The 16,770-nt window shown below is 39.0% G+C and overlaps 1 protein-coding gene across 1 annotated transcript in view; it reads left to right on the top strand.

Moving 5' to 3' along the window:
• DPP10 (dipeptidyl peptidase like 10) overlaps positions 1-16,770 on the top strand; it is a 194,453-nt gene that overhangs the window by 164,333 nt on the left and 13,350 nt on the right. The window contains exons 12-18 of the mRNA XM_066323135.1: positions 399-506; positions 3,970-4,061; positions 5,563-5,610; positions 6,166-6,287; positions 10,068-10,115; positions 12,217-12,315; positions 12,424-12,493. Of these exons, the coding sequence (XP_066179232.1) occupies positions 399-506; positions 3,970-4,061; positions 5,563-5,610; positions 6,166-6,287; positions 10,068-10,115; positions 12,217-12,315; positions 12,424-12,493 (587 nt within the window). The remainder of the gene's footprint in view (positions 1-398; positions 507-3,969; positions 4,062-5,562; positions 5,611-6,165; positions 6,288-10,067; positions 10,116-12,216; positions 12,316-12,423; positions 12,494-16,770) is intronic.

Genomic DNA, 16,770 nt, shown 5'->3' with positions numbered 1-16,770 from the left:
TCAAGATCAATGGGCATTAATCATGTTCTCAGTGAGTCCAAACCATTGCAACTTTTGTTCTCCTTCTCAGCTGTAGGAGTTATCTCTGCCATTATTTGTATGTCTGTAAAGAACACTGTCCTGGACAGTCCCCCTGCGTTAGGAATGAGATTACCGGAGCTTTCATTGTGAGGGAGAGTTCTGCAAGAGCTGTAATCCTTTAGGACAGGATTGCACATGGCATGAACCACATTCAGCTTTAGCTGCCACATTTTTGTTAAACTTAGCAGAATATTCTTAAAACCTAAGGATGTTGTCCTGAGCACAGCAAAACCAAGGAGACAATAGAATTTAGGTTGGTCTTTTGTTAAGAAGTGTAGTGAAAAGTGTGCCAGCCTGACAGAATGTTGCATTTGCAGAATGAGGAGCCTGTTTTCTCCAAGGATGGCAGCAAGTTCTTCATGACCGTGCCGGTGAAGCAGGGCGGCCGCGGCGAGTTCCACCACATAGCCATGTTCATCGTGCAGGTGAGGCTCTGCTCAGGCTGCTTGTCATAGTATGGTTTTTAATGTAAAATACAGGCTATTTTAATATCCTGCTGGTTATCTGGGACTTCTGCTGCGGTCCAGGCAAAGGCCTGAACTTCAGTTTAATCAGAACTCCTGTGTCGTGGTCATTTGGCCTGTCCAGGTTGTCTCTCAGTGCAGTGGGACGTGTTTATAACTTCTTCCAGAGGAAACACTAATTCTACCTTCTCTAAATACACTATGCATGCATATTTTGAAATAAAAAAATAATTTTAAATGTCTATTCAGAATCTGCTCTTAAAGAACAGTGAAGGGAAGCAATACCCAAACTTAAAATTTGTGTGGAAGTTAGGACACTTTTATTACCCTTTGCAACATTTTTCAGTGGCTGCCATTTCCCAGGGTCATTACCTTTTCCAAAGAAGAATCTGAAAGGAGATAAATTTGCAGTGTGACTTTGAAGGTCACCAGTATGGAGTTGTGATGAACTAATAAAGGAAATTATGCCCTGGAACGGAACACTCCAAGGCATCTATTTAAATCATCAGAGCATCAATACAGGTGCTTTAGAAGAGCCATGTGACATAGAAGGGATTACCAAGGTACCCAAAACATCAAAATAGCAGGTTTCTGCCAGGCAGCTCTGTTATCTGCCTTTATGACAGTGTTCTGGTATGAACATTATTAAGTCTGAAATATGTTCACAGTGCACTGCAGACAGAACAAGAACAATGGAACTTTAATGACAGTTTAACCTGAAGAAACAAGAACAAAGATACTCATACACCAGAGTAAATACATCAGGAAAGAGTCAGTGAAGATAAAAGGGATCACAGACGTGTCAAATTCTATTTCCTAAAGAAAACAGCAACTCAGATGACAGTCTGGTAAAGGTGTATTGTTATAATAACCACATAAAAATTCACACCTGAGCAAAAGCATTTAGTCAATCAAATCTTTTTTTTTTTTTTTTTTTTTTTTTTTTTTTTTTTAAGTCGTTCACAATATGAATAAGTACCTTTAAAATACATGAAATAATAATGCTCTGGATCTGAATGTTCACTTGCAACATTCCCAAGGATGTTACAGATACAATCAAATTTGCCTTAACTTTGTAGGCTTTGACATTTCTTGCTACTAAAAAGCCCATGAAACTTGATTCTAATTCAGGAAAAAATTTAAGCAAAGATCAAGCCCACTCCTATCCAGTAAGGTGATTAAATACAAGCCTACCTTTTTTACACATATTTAATTCCAGCAGAATAATGTTTAAAGTCAGGCTTAAGTTTCAGAATTTAGCATTCTATCCCTTTTCGGCAGAATTAGAGCCCTGGGTTCTGCACAGCTCCAAAACAAAACAAAACAAAACAAAAATCCTATTTTGCCTGCCATCAGCGTGAATAAACAAATTTGAACGGTATCACCAATGACAAATTTGGCTTTAAGCATGTAGCTGCTCCTGAGAAAAAGGAAATGTGATATCCATGTATCAGCCATTACTCGTCAGTAAGCAACATTCCACATGGTAATGGGGCTGATACAGAGCAGTAAAGGGCAGGAAATATGTTTATATGATGTGTTTTACACACTGCATTAATCTGATTGTCCATTATTTCTAAAGCAAACATAGAGGCATAAAAAGTATATTAACCGTTGCACATAAAGCCCTCTGTCACATTAGATGTTTGTCACACCTTGTGAGAGCCACAGCAGCACAGCAGGTGAGGTGCCCTGCAGAATTTAAAGCAGTCAGCAGATCACCAGTACCCAGATGGTCACAGCATTTCCTCCATGGAAAAGGGTGACTCTGGAATTTGGCACTGGGATTCTCATTCCTTCTCTGGTGCCACTCAGAGGGGACATCAGCCCATTGACAGAAATCAGCTTTCACGTGCAGGAAAGTTAAAACAGAACCAATGTGGACTTGCAGGAATAAAGAAGTAAATTTTAATGGCTCACTTTAATTTAATCACTGATGCTGATCAATCTTCCAACAAATGCTGCTCTTTCTCAGGCTGCATTTCTTTGACTGCACTTGAGAAAAGCACGTGTCAATGACACAAAACACATTAGCAGAGGCATCTAATTAAATCTTTATGCAGGGAGAAGTTACTGTCTGAAAGGTTACTGTCTATCATGGATTATTTACTGTCTGAACATAGAGGGCTGCATGTGTGGGTTATTGTTTTCAAAATGCTTTTAGTAACTTATGAAATATTTAGAAGAAACTAATCTCAAAATGGGATTGAATCATGTCTTATGTATCTAGACATTTCTTTCATGGAGTTTTGCAACTCTAGAAAGTCTCTTTTTTTTTCCCCAACCACAAAATAAGAATTATAAAGTAAGTTTAATGGATCAAGGCGATAACTTTCTGCAAGCTTCATAAATTATGTATTATGGCTGTAACCTTGAAAAATAACCATGTTTATTAACGCTTGGCTGCGCTTTTTATTGCTGTTTCTTGTTAGATTCTGTGATCTTAATATTTAAATATCTATTTCAGTAGTTGCAGCTTCTCTCTCTCTAGAGAAGAAATAGTCACTTACAATAAATCAGCAATATGCATTTTAATCATTCCTGGAGACAGCACTGAGAATCAGAATCTTCCTGAACAGGGAGCCCTCCTCATAAACCTATGTACAGCACCTAGCACAATATCCTGATTTCATTTGGTACTTGCAAGGGTTGTCATTCTTTCCTTGTGCATCTGTTGGGAAACAGATCAGTTCCAAGGGACTGGGTTCTGCCTTTCCAGCTCCCAACATGTCTCACAGGATATCTATGAGCATTTGCTTCTTCTCGGTTATTGTTACTGTTGATGTGGAGCTCGGGGCACAGTTCAGAAATTCATGGATTTTAAAAAAAGCCAATTTTTTTGCCTTTATGACTTTTTGCAGGCCTTGTATCCACTGAGTATCACCTCTGAAGTGTCACCTCTTTTCTATATAAAGTTTGTCTTGAATTTGAGAACTAAGAATATGTATATCCAGGCCAATCATAGTAACTCTAATATTAAAAAACTCACATAAAGTACATCCAAGCTGTGAGATTTGAAGTTTTTACCTTTTGCACTAGGAAACACCCTCAGATGAGCTTCTCACTTAGGTTTTGTTGTTTTTAACCTGTGTCTGATGAAGAGACTGCTGCAATTTCCAGCCAAAGAGTTGACTTTACCTGCAGTGTATCCTCACTTCTGTTGTTGGTTAACATGGAGGCAACTGAAAGAAAAATTGTGCTGAAAACCGAGATTATTTTAATGACTTTGAAAGGCTTATTATAGATGGGAGGGAAAGGATAAGTGTAGTTCAGGCCTGTCAAAATGTGAGGTTTGTGGCTTAAAGATGTTATGTTGCATATTAAAGTTTAAAAAGCCTTCATCAGTAATGACATGTGCAGGGAATCCTGCTAGGCAAAGAAGAATGTAACAAGGTGAAACTTTATGTTTTCCATCTCTCAACAGGCTAAAAGTGAACATATCAGTGTGAGACACCTGACGTCGGGGAACTGGGAAGTTATCAAAATCCTGGCATATGATGAAAATACTCAAAACATGTAAGCACTATTCTCTCTTTTAATAGAAATATTCAAATTATTGAGCTGAGTCTGTTTCAATCAAAATTAAACGACAATATTTCTTTCATTTTGGAGCATTACCATAACTTTGACACACCTGAGTACATAAGGTGCAGTTGTAAGACAATTCATCTGCCATTCTTTTCCTAAATGCATTTTTATGCAGAGGGAAAGAATCACACCATGATTGACTCTGTATTTTTCAGAATAAAAGGAATCAGCACAGTGCAGCAGTAATGACATTTTGCTAAATTCTTTCCTGGAATCCAGATAAGAAGTCATAGTAAATTTTTAGTAGTTGATAAAACATCACACCTTTACTGCGTGAGCTCTCAGAGTTTTGGGGATCTGATCCAACTTCATAAATTTGAATTGTAGAGATTATCAGAGCTCCTGATTCTCACCCACAGAGAAATCTCTCCACACCCCATCTTAGTGATAGTGTGGAAGGAAATGCCACACATATTTGGTGGTTGTGAGGAGGAGTTTAGAACTAACACAAAATATCTGAAGGCTTCACCTGACTTCAGTGGATCTTGCTTAATTTTCACTTTCATGTGTCCATGGCAAAAAATACACAAGCATACCTTATTCTCATTCACTTTAAAATAAATGATACTTTAACAATAACTTTTTTGAGACTGCAATAAATCCCATCTTCTCCACTAGTACTGGAGAAAACTCTTTTTTTGACAAGTCATTTTATGGGTTTTGAAAATATATCCATGGAGAATTTCCTGGTACTTCTGCAAGGCCCAGGGGTAAAAATGAGATGTGGATGCACTCAGGCTGCAGAGAGATGACAGATGTCACCTGGGCTGTCTCAGCCATTTGAGGGGATTGCCTTGCCCTCCCTCTGCCCCTCAAGCAGAATCTTTGTGGGGATCTCACCAGGGACACACCAAGGGCTTGTCTTGGTGTTCTTGCAAAGTCTCTTTCCACCCGTGCCAAGTAAATAGAAGAAAAAGTTGCTTTACAACTCATAGAGGCTCTGATATCTCATAAGACTTATTGTAATATATGACATAATTTCATTGTGACCTTTATCTACTACTTGGATTTATATTGCAAACTCTTGGAGTGAAGCAGAAACTTTCTCTTCTGTATTTTTAATATGCAGAGAGGTGTCCTGGTTGCTACTGGAGCTCCTGGGCATAATAGGAATTAAAACCATGAAATCCTGTTTTCATAACTGTTTTAACAGGAAATTGTATAGCTTCTGATATATCTATATAGTATATAAAGTATAAATATATAGATATATCTATGCTAGTATATAGATATATATACTAATCTGTATTTGGATCTAAGCTGACTCTTGGAACTTGGGTTTATATATAAAAGTATTTGATTTTCATGGATAGTCATGAATTTCTGATTTTTCAAAGCGTTACTTGTGGTGTCTCTCACTTCTCTAAACGCTGCCCAAACCAGATAGTTTATCAAACTGAGTTTAACTTTTCCCCTCTTTTGGACACAGTTATTTCTTAAGCACTGAGGAGTCCCCAAGAGGAAGACAACTGCACAGGTAAGAGGTACATAGGGCTGTGTTATCACCTTCTTCATCCCAAGTCATAAGATCTGTGGTGCTTGGGTAATCATTTACATTGTGTAAAAATTAGTATGCTTGAGCAGCAGCAAGGAAAGAACCACAGCTTTTCAAAATTAAAATTGCCATTTTCTAAAAAATGGAACAGTTTCTAACACAAAATGTTTTTTACCACTTGCATCTTCACTCGTTCTTTATAAGCATCTAAAAAGTTAAACCTTAATACAACATTTAACATGACCATGTTTTAAAAGTAATCAAATCCTAAGTAAAATTTTCTGTATAAAAATATTTTTAGGGTTTAATCAAGTAACTTAAAGTGTGGGGGGAAATCACCTCATTTACAATGCTTAAATCTGAGGTTAGTGAGGTTTTCATCATTTCCTACTAATGCTAATGTTGCCCCCCAGCACTGTGAGTTGTTGCTGTGCCATTGGTGCTTTGGGCAGCTTTTGGATCCTGTCCACGAGGCCAAGTTTACTTTGTTGTGTTTGTGTACAGTGTAAAATGTTTCTGATAATTTTCTTCCCGCAGTGTATCGACAGTGGGGTCACTGAACCGTCAGTGCCTCTCGTGTAACTTCTTCAAGGAGCAGTGCACATACTTCAGTGCAAAGTTCAGCCCCATGAACAGGCATTTTCTCCTGCACTGTAAAGGTAAGGCTCAGGGTGCTGTTGGCTTCTGGATTAATGTGTTCCCTTGAGAAGGGTGTTAGGCTGGAGTCTAACATTTTACTCCGCAGTGGACTCAAAGTTCTGCGCAGAGCCTATTCTAAGGTTCTAAGACGTTCTGTGAAATAGCTAAATTATGAGCGATACCAGAAAGCTGCTCCAATCCTGACCCCTCTGTCCAAGTAAAGAACAGCTTACATTCACCCTAATAGAAATCCTTCACCAAAAATATCAGGATTTTGATGATGGTTCCATGGTTTGTAACAGTTGTTTTATATGTTGGGATTGATCTTATGTGAGTCTACCTGCTTAAAAAGTGAGAGCCTGTGTCCTCTGGCAGGGTTTGTACACATGTATGTGAGGTGTATCTGTACACCCCCATAATAATGTGTATGGGTGTATCTACCAAAAAACAGCCATGGTTTAATCCCCAGAGACAATTCCTCTATGTCAGTGCAATTGTAATAAATAACTCACTGTATTTTACTGTTAGCTGCATTCCAGTAGCACTAAATGACACCAGTTGACTTCTGAATTTCTGCATAAACAAAAAATTGAAACAGTACCATGCAGAGAAATTCATAACCTACACACAGGAAATGAACACTGATATATAAGTGATTAAAAAAAAAATATCAGAAAAGCATGAGACAATGCACAATAAAGTACACAGGTAGACCTGTTGTCCTTGAAACTTGCAAAAATTTAGACACTATCCCCCTAGTATGTTTTCATAGCTATGATCAGCGTGCAAAGAGTAGAGAACAATTCATCTGAAATACATATGAATAGCTCATTTTATATTCATGCTTTTTCTCTATTTCTCTTACAATTCCTTTTTTTTTTTTTCCCGCACAAAAATAAAACACCAGCTGACTTGAGCATGGAATGTATCCAAACAAAGAAACTATGAATGTATATTGGCTAAAATCAGGGGTTTGTTTTCAGTTTTGTTGTTTTGGATTGCTTTTTTGTGGAAATGCACCTACAGTACCTAGCTGATTAGAAGAAGAATGTGCAAACGGTGTGGTTTATAAATGGTTAAATCTGCAGCTGAGGTGATGGAGCTGATCTTGAGGTTCTTCTCTGAGTAATGAGCTCCTCATGCTTTAAGAAGAGTTTTCCCTTGTGCTTGATGTAATCCCTATGGGGTAAGTCTCAGACTCTTGCAGGAGAGAGGGTTGATAAATTGGGAAGAGATTTTTGCCCTGAATCAGCAATGTGCCAGGGTCCAAAAGCATCTTGTTACTATTTCGGCAAACTATATTCAGCCTGTAATTTATAATGTGTTTCTTTGATGTAAAAATGTGGATGCCAGTGGGGGGTTGTGCATGTGATTACTCACCAGCTCACGACTTTCAGTGACTTTGGCAGTTCTCTGTCTGATCTGGGAAGGCTGGGAAGGAAGGGAGGATCATCCTCCCAGGATTAAACCTATACTCCACTGAGTTGCAGTAGGCTACCCTGGCCTGTAAATGTTGGGCCTGGATGTTAAACCCCTGTCATTAATTTGTTCTGACATTTTTCTAACATGAATGTGGAGTTAATGCTGGCAGGGAGTTATTCAGGGTCTTCTGTGTTTCCTCAGAGCTTGGCAGGTACAGCAGCAGTGTGGCCCCTGTAGTGCCAGGGCCCTGGGCTGGGCATTTGGCTTTATCAAAGCTGATGGTCACTGTAGAACTGGCATCAAAACTCTTCTGCTTGTGAGAGTGAGGCAAACTGCTTCGAGGAGACAAAGGGCACATCTGCTGTGTGCATACACACTCCTTTTCCCACAGCAAAAAGCCTTCACACAATTGTTACAAAAGCAATTTGCCCAGAAAAACCCTTGGGGGACTCTGGACTGGTTCCATCTGTATGAGTTTCAATTCTTCAACCTCCTGTTTACCCACAAGCACCTTTATCAGGATGATTTTTCCCTCAGCCAGGAGATCTCTCTCATTTTACCAGCTGTCTGCATCTCCAGAGACTCTCCTGGGTGAGGAGTTATTTCTTGCCTGGTTGATGGAGGACTGGCTCCTCAGCCTCAGTTTTGGCAAGCACATCCTTTGCGCTCATTTTCCACACTGCTAGTGGATTTTTCCTTTAGCACTTCACAAACCCTAGCAAGATACTTTTCTCTCCACTCAAATAAGATAGTTTAGAAAGGGAGTGATTGTTTCTCTCTCCCCTTTTGTACAGCAGGAAATAAGCTGTGGGTTTGGGGTTAGTGACAGGAGGTCAATGGGAAATCCAAGTGCTGTGCTTTGTTCTGATGCACTGTAACACAATGCCTGTGACACAAATTTGTCCTTTTTTTTCCCCCCTTTGATCAGCGTTTTAATCTACTGCAATCTCCCTTTTTTCAAAATGTCATCATCCTTCCATCTTTTAGTATGACAAATATAAATAGGCTGAAAAATGCTGCTGCTTTCCCCCTCAGCAATGGTCTTTCTTAAATAAGAATTGAAAGCAAAATGACAAATTCAAATGAAGTAAAAGGAGCTGGAAATAAAAAACAAATCAAGGCAAAAAAGACATCTGAAGAAATTATCTTCTCAGAGACCTAAGACAGAAAGCTGTGATTTGTCAACAATCTACCTGTAAGGTTTCTGCCAATCGTCCCCCCTGAGGGAGGGAATGAAACTGATAAAAATCTTCAGTGAAGGCTGTGAATGTCATCATGCTATTTATTTCAGGTATTTGCATGTCCCTAGGCTCATGCTATAATTAATTGAGAGAGACAGCCTCTCAAAACACATAAATTGAGCTCTATCTCTGAACTCTCAAAGGGAATTGTTTTTGGTTTTTTTTCCTCAAAAAGAGAGTTGTAACTCCTAATTTCAAAGGGTCCATGCCTTCATCTGCCATGGGGTCCTCAGGGACTTCAGCTTTTCTGCATCGTTCTCCCTCACCCAGTAGTGACTGTGATTTAAACACTGAGGTAAAACAGAGCTGCTCAGGTGTCAATTCCACATTGGGGAACTGTGGGGACACAAGATTTTCTTCTGCAGGTTTACACTGGTAATCTGCAGGTTTACACTGGTGGGGATGCTCAGAGCAGGGGCAGCAGACTCAGCCAATTCTGAGTATGCTGGATGCTTGGTCACGCCACTGTCACATACCACCTTGTGCATTTGCACAGGAGCCTGAAGTTGGCATGAAGGATTATTCCTGATTTTTAGTTTCTTAGTGGTACAGTGAAAATAAAGTATGTGAAATAGGATTAGACTACATCACACCTAGATTTAACTGTGATGCTGTTGGTTTTGCAGAGCTGGCATAGCCAGGGAGCTTCCTAAACAGATAATTATCTGGAATATATCTTTTACAACACCTCTATAGTTTTTCCATGGAGAAAATAAGTGGCTATTACCATTAATTTATTTCCCAGTCAACCTAAAGTTTCTGAATGTCAAACTGCTATATTTTAAACAGTGCCATTAAGTGCATCCATTTTTTTTTATTTGTCACTTAAAACTAAAACATGGAGATTATTAAAAAAAAAAAAAAAAAAAAAAAAAGAATGCTCCTTCTGGGTGCAGGGTCTGGGCTGCTGAACAGGCAGAAGGCAGTCTCTGTTTCACACTTGGTTGGTCCTGTAGTCCAGCCTGTGTCATTTCCAGGAGGCACCAGTGGAGTTCGTGCTGTGTTTGAAGGGAATTGTGTGTATGGAGCTTCCAGGATCCTGTCCTGTGTGGAACTGGTGCCCCCATTCTTTGTCACTGAACTGCAGAGCACAAACCACCTCACCCTCCCTCTGTTTCACTTCTCTCCTCAAAACAGGACCTGGTGTCCCAGTTGTAAGTGTGCACAAGACAAGTGATACTGCAAGTGAGTATACCTTATGAAATAAATAAGTTTTCCTAACATCCCTGATTTCCCTGGGGAGTGTGGGAGAGGGGAAAGTAAGCACATGAAAATGTCATGCAAGTGCATGAAAACTAATTCATACAAAGTGCTATTAATTACCTTTTAGCAGCATCCACATCAGCAAATGGTAAGGAAAGCAGTTAGTCAATTGACTAAAACTTTTCCAGGTTTTTCGATACCTTTTGGACTAAATACATGTGACTCATCTTCTCTTTACACTTGAGTAAATTAGGTGTCAGGTTGGTCTTCATCTTTTTCACTTCCTATGCAGATCATGCTGGCGTTGGAGTACACATCCTGTGTTTTCAGAGATGTTTTTAAAGTTATAATCCAATTATGCTGAAGGCAGGTACAGTCTTTGGATGATTGATCATAAAAGCTGACCTCCATATGGTGATTTAGTCCTTCTCTTCTATTTCTCAAATCAGAACAACTCCACTGACATTTTCAATGAAGACAAAGCAAATAATAAAGGCTTTTTAGGAGGGTATTCTATACCTCTATTTGTCAAGTTTTACTCATTATTTTCTTGTATATTGATGCCAAATCTGTTACTGTTTCCTGGCTGCTGAAGTGCTTTTTCGTGGAGGACTGTCCAGCAGCTGAATTTTCCTGGGGCTGCAGCAGAGGTAACAACTCTGCCACCTCCAGCTCCACTGTGCCTCCACCAGCAGGGAGGTGTGGATTACAGGAATGGGGGACAGCTTCTCATTCAAAAGCACTAAACCAACTCTTACATTTCATTAACTGGGTTGTCCCCAGGGTTTTTCCCAGAGTCCAGAAATCCTGGTCTGTACCTGTCTGCATGCCCTTTGTCCTGGGCCAGTCATTGTTCAGTGGAGCTAATCTTGCATGTTGAAATACCACCCTGATAAACAGTGCCATAATATGAAGTGTTAATTAATATCTGCACTTTAGTGGTTTTTTTTTTTTTTTTTTTGGTTTGGTTTTTTGGTTTTTTTGGTTTTTTTGTTTTTTTTTTTTTTAACAGCATGTTGGTGTTTGCAAAGCCTGGTGCCACAGCAGAGTGAGGGCAGGGAGTTTTATCCAGCTCAGTAAAGGGTAGCTAATGCTCAAATAAATGTGGTTTAGACTTCTGTGGAGCTCCTCAATTCTGTGAAGGCAGGCTTTTGCTCTTTATTACCTGCATCTAAAGTACTATAGAATGTGTATTACTGAAACAGATTTATGTGCAGCACCTTAGAGTAAAATAAAGCAAGTCAGGATAGAGGGATGTTGTTTGTTGTAACAACAAAAAGCCAAATAATAAGAGAGATAATTTACCATTAGTGTTTCAGTGCAAGATTAGATTATCCTCTTCAATTCATAATGGAATGATTAGGGATTATTTCAATTTTTCCATCCTCAAACTGTAATTATACCATTTTGGTTGACTGCCCAGAACAAGCATTCTCCTCAGATCATCTATTTTGGCCCTAAGTGAGGAGTTTATTATTTAATTAAAAATATCTAAATTTTGGAAGCGAGATCAGTAATTTGAGTTTAAAAAAAAAAAAAAAAAAAAAGGAACAAATTAACCATTTTTTCCTGTGTAAAAAGGGTTGCTTCAAATTAGTCTGCAGGTTTAAACCAAGTTGATGGTCTTGCTCTTGGCTGAAGTGCAGAAGACAAATAAGGACATGCAGTGACCACATTTAGCTGTGCTGAATAAATCTTGTCCTGGAACAGGTAATACTGGGGAGAAGGATGCCTGCAGGAGGCTTAGGACTTTGCCCAGCAGAGCAGCTTTGTGCTGCAACAGCTGCTGATTGGATTTGTCAGAGATGCTGATGTTCATGTTGGTCATCAGAAATTCCCTTGGTGGTGCTTCATGAAAACAAAGACTGAAAAGGCAGGAAAATGTGTGTCTTTTTTAATTGAAATGTAGTTGCATTTTTTAAAAAGTATTTACAGAAGGGGTTAATTTACAAGATTAATTGAAATTTTAATGCAGGATCATTGTGCCTTTGTCTCTTTCTCTTTAATTTTTTTGAATCTTGATTTGTCTCTGGTGTGATGATTCTCCATGCCTTTCAACATGCTTTTTCTTCCTGTTTTCTAGAGTTTTATATTTTGGAAAATAACCCTGTGTTGAAAGAAGTTGTTCTTAGGAAAAAGAATTACAAGACTGAAATCAAAATGCTTCACATTGAGGATTACGGTAAATCTGGCAAAATGTTATTTTAGCAAGCCAAAAGCTTTCTTGCAATGTTGCTGTTTTTTATCTGTGTAACTACCAGCCTTTAATGTTTTGCTCTTTTCTTAAAAGAATTCCCTTTACAGTTGTCACTGCCAAAAGATTTCACGGATCGAAACCAGTATGCCCTCCTATTAATAATGTAAGTATCCTTTGGAATCACTCAAAATAATAAAGAAATACTTCCTAGAAAATATTTAAATCTGAAATTAGATTTTTGGGTGTTTTTTTTTGGTTTTTTTACCTTTTGTAGGAAAAAATATCTCATGGATTTGAGTTGAGAAATCGAAAAGCTTGTTCTTGGGAGGTTTTTGTGACAGGTGCTGTCTGGTAGAGATGCCTGGGGTAATTTTTTTATTTTTTTTTTTTTGAGCTGGTCAAACCTGACTGTGCTTTGCTGCACTTTCATGTTTGGGAGGCACTGGCATTTCTGGTGGTGGAGCTTTGAGTAGCCCTGTGGTGTTTCCTGGACCCTTACTGCTTCTGCCCACAGAGCACCTCACTCAGAGCATGTGCTCCTTTTTATTCCTGAGAGAAATGAGTACAGCTCCCAGGAGGAGCTCAGTGGAGATGCATAAAGCAAAGCTGCTTTTAGGAACAGCAAAATGAAATAAAAGTTACTTTTGGTCATCGGTGGTTGAAGGCATGATTGGCATGATCCAAAGTCTTGTTGATTTTTGTAGAAAAGCTGCATGGGAGGAGGATAGTATTCCCTGGAAACCCTGGAAATCTTCTTTTAAAAGGAGATGGGGTGTGTGTTTCTGCAGGGAGACTCAGCCTTTAAATTGTGTGTGCAGACGATGTGTAGCAGAGGAAAGGAACAGTCGAGTGTGCTTGAAGCCCACCTGGGAAAAGTGGTGATGGCCAGCTCAGGGCATCACTCCTTTCTCCACCCGAACTCAGCATGGGTGGAAAGAGCTTTCCTGGGCCTACAGATCATCTTCCAGTCCCAGCTGGAAAGAACTGATGTGAATTTCAGTAACAGACATGTAGGAGTGCGCTGCTAAATTTGTGAAAATGCCACGTTACTGAGCTGTGTCTCCTGGAGCAATGTCCCCTCAGTGACAGCAGAGACCCTTATTGTTGGATATGAGGTGTTTACAGACCTGAGCTGCTGAATGATCCCAAGTTCCTCTGCTCAGATCAGAAATGAGGAGAGAAAGGCACAAGACCTGCTCGTTTCTAACCCCAGTTTGTGTTTTAGAACTCAGAATTTTCAGCTGTAATTATCTGCAGTTGTGGAAGCTCTCTGCTTTAATTGGCTCGCGAACATATTTTTCTTTTCTTGTGGGGAAACACGACACATGGATTTTATTTCATCTTTGCAGCATTTCCTGGCATGATCTTGGAGGAATGATTATATTTTAAGCAGCACTTACACAAGTGCCAAAGGCAAACTGACTCTGTGAATTGACCCCAGCAGCCCTGCAGGGACTTGCAAACACTTGTGCTTGTTCCTGTTTCTGAGAGCAAGGAAACACAAAAGTGTTAGCAGTGCAACGCTTCCCTTTTCAAGTACCCTAATAAATACATAATCTGCCATATACAGCTGTGGTAAAATATGGGGTTACAAACTCATGTAGAACCTCGAGAAGACAGAAGGGAAAGATCAGAAACCTGAGAAGTTCAAGGGCACAAATCACAGGGAAAAAAAAAAATACTATTTTGAATTGTTTTTTGATACCAAGAGTTCAGGGGTTGAAAGAAGTGAGAACAGTATTGAGGCAGCATCTGAATTTAAACTTGCCAAAGTGGTTGGTATCCAGTGAGCAAATAACATAGCCAAGTCATGATGTATGGATATGTTTTATAAATATTTGGCACATGGGATGAAAAGGAAAATCATCAATTTATGAATGCAGATTGTTGTATCTACATTTATAGTATAAAGACTTTGGGTTTGTTGGTCAGATTCTTATCTTGGCAATACTGAATTCTCAATGTAACCTTTAGCAGGGGTTATTGTTAGAAAGCACTGTACACTAGTATGAAACTGAAAATTTTAAATCTGTCATGGCTCATGTACTGTAGCATCTTTTGTGTCCTCCTCTTCCCTAGAAGAAAAAGAAGTTACCTAAACTGTATTTCTTCAGGAGCTTTTTACAGACTTAAAGCTAAGGTTGCCAGCAATCCCTTTTTCTATTAAAGAGGTCCCCAAATGAAATATAAAACTGCAAACTGTCACTGAAGTTATGGGAGGTTCCCTTGTGGGATGATTATTTGAGCCTAATAAATTCTGCCTAGCTGTTGAGAAAGAGCAGTTGGATGTCTGTGGGTGTATAGGGGGTAATTTCTTGACCCACACAGCTCCAAATTGACATCCTAAGGTTTATTTCATGTTCAGAAGTAGTACTTTCAGAAAAAAGAGAAAATTATTCACATCCAAGGAGAACATGTAGCTTTTATAGGGTATGTTGATGAGTTGTGTAGATGGTATCATTTCCCAGATACTTGACTCTTCTGAGTCCCAGAGTGGTACTGTTGGGACTGATGGAGAAACACCCTGTTCCTACTGCCAGCAGTTTTAAATGAGAATTGGGAGCTGATAACAAGTGCTGTCTTTTGTCCTGGTCAGCTTCTCCTGCTTTCTTTCCTCCATTCTCAGCCACAATATGATTATCAGTACATTCCAGTTATTGAGAGAAAAACCTTTGAAAATAAATGATTACAAATGTCCTTGGTAAGAATGCTGATTTAATTTTATGTTCATTTTTTTGGAAAGGAGATTCTGTAAAACATCTTGATCCAGGCAACATGCACTTAGAAATGTAAAACCAGAATATGTATGAACAGAAAAGTGGACCGCTAGCAGAGAAGTGGGGTTTGCTTTTCATCAGTAGCACTGCACTTTGAAGAGGTAAAAGAGAAAAGAGAAAGAGGAGAGAGGGAGGAAGGAAGGAAGTAAAGAAGGAAGAAAGGTGATGAGTGGTTTTATGATGGGGATGACATTTGGTGTGATCTGTTGTTTGGGGTGTCTTTTAAATCATTGAGAGCTAGTAGCCTTTTCAAAGATGCATGACTCTGAAAAGGCTTCTGTATTCATGCAAGGATGTCTGCAGGTAAATTTGAACTTTCAGCACATGGTCCCCAGATGCCTGAGTGTTAGGGCTGAATCCTGGAAGGAAGCTTGTACCAGAGGAATCTGTCCTGGTGTGAAACCTGGGTGTGAACTGAGTACAGTTCTGTGTCGACACAAGCAATGATAAATTCTCAACTTAAGGACCAGGACCTGATTCTCCTGTAACCATCAGCATAAAGATTGTGTGAACATTCAAACATTAGCAGCTGCAGAGCAAGCTGCAATACTCAAATAGTAGGTCGTTGTATTGCTGTGTTAAAATTTATGTCCATCTGGATGGCTGGACTGTCTAACATATCTCATGTAGAAACCAGTTATGGTGGCTGGCACTCCTTTTCTTCCCAGAATTGTGAGGAGTAACCCATAAAATGTTTAATAGATTAAAACACTTTCTTCCATTTGTTCTCTAAACCACTGATAACGTTTCACACTCAGTTTCCTTCTGATGTAATACACACAGTGTAGCTAAATATTAGAGAGCTGCACGGTAATTGCCTGAAAAAGTGATTACCATCTCTTTTCTGTATAATTAAGATCAAAGTTTAAATTTTGGATCCTTGATTTCCTCATTATGGTTCATCTTACTCATTAAAAAAAGTTGGAAGATACATTTCTTGGTAACACACAGGAAATGATTAAGTAAAGACTCTGGCATTTAATCTGGGTAATAAAATCAGAGTTGATAATCAGTCCTTATTTTGCTTTGATCGTAATTAACCTCGTTCTTTCAAAGGTGTAGATAATGTGTCTTAAATATCAATATCTATTACTAGTGCCATTTAAAGTTGTCCAATATGTAAGTTGATATTGTAAAACTGAATCAGTGCCAAGGTTGTCCTGGTATTTGAGAGGGAAAAAACCCAGAGTATTCTTCAAAGTAGCAGTGAATTCTCTCCAAGAGGTTTCTGTTTGTTTATTTGTTTTCCTAAATTTTGGTCATAAGCAGGGGTTGGTTTACCTGGTTTTTTAACTGATTAAAGTTTTAGGCCTTGCACAAACAGTCAAATCTGTTTATAGCCCCAGTGGATGTGCTCATGGGACTGATAGCAAGATAAGACAGTAGAGCTGGAAAGTGAATTTTTTTTGTGCAGCTTCAAGAACAAGACAATACAAAACTAGAAGAATTATAGAGAGACATAGTGCAAGTATTAGGAAATACATGTCTGTTGTCTCTCTGTGGAGGACAGAAGCACACCTCAGATGCTCAGTATTATTTTATAGTGGCATCTGAAGAGTGAAGAGACCTTTTGGTGCTAATGGGAATTTTGATGTGTACTTCAATGGAAATAATCTTAAATGCTTATCACAGACCACTTATAAGGACATTCGTGAAATAAACT

Source organism: Sylvia atricapilla, chromosome 7 (assembly GCF_009819655.1).
Source record: "Sylvia atricapilla isolate bSylAtr1 chromosome 7, bSylAtr1.pri, whole genome shotgun sequence".
NCBI classification, from domain to species: domain Eukaryota; kingdom Metazoa; phylum Chordata; class Aves; order Passeriformes; family Sylviidae; genus Sylvia; species Sylvia atricapilla.
This window is presented reverse-complemented; position numbering and strand designations above follow the sequence as displayed.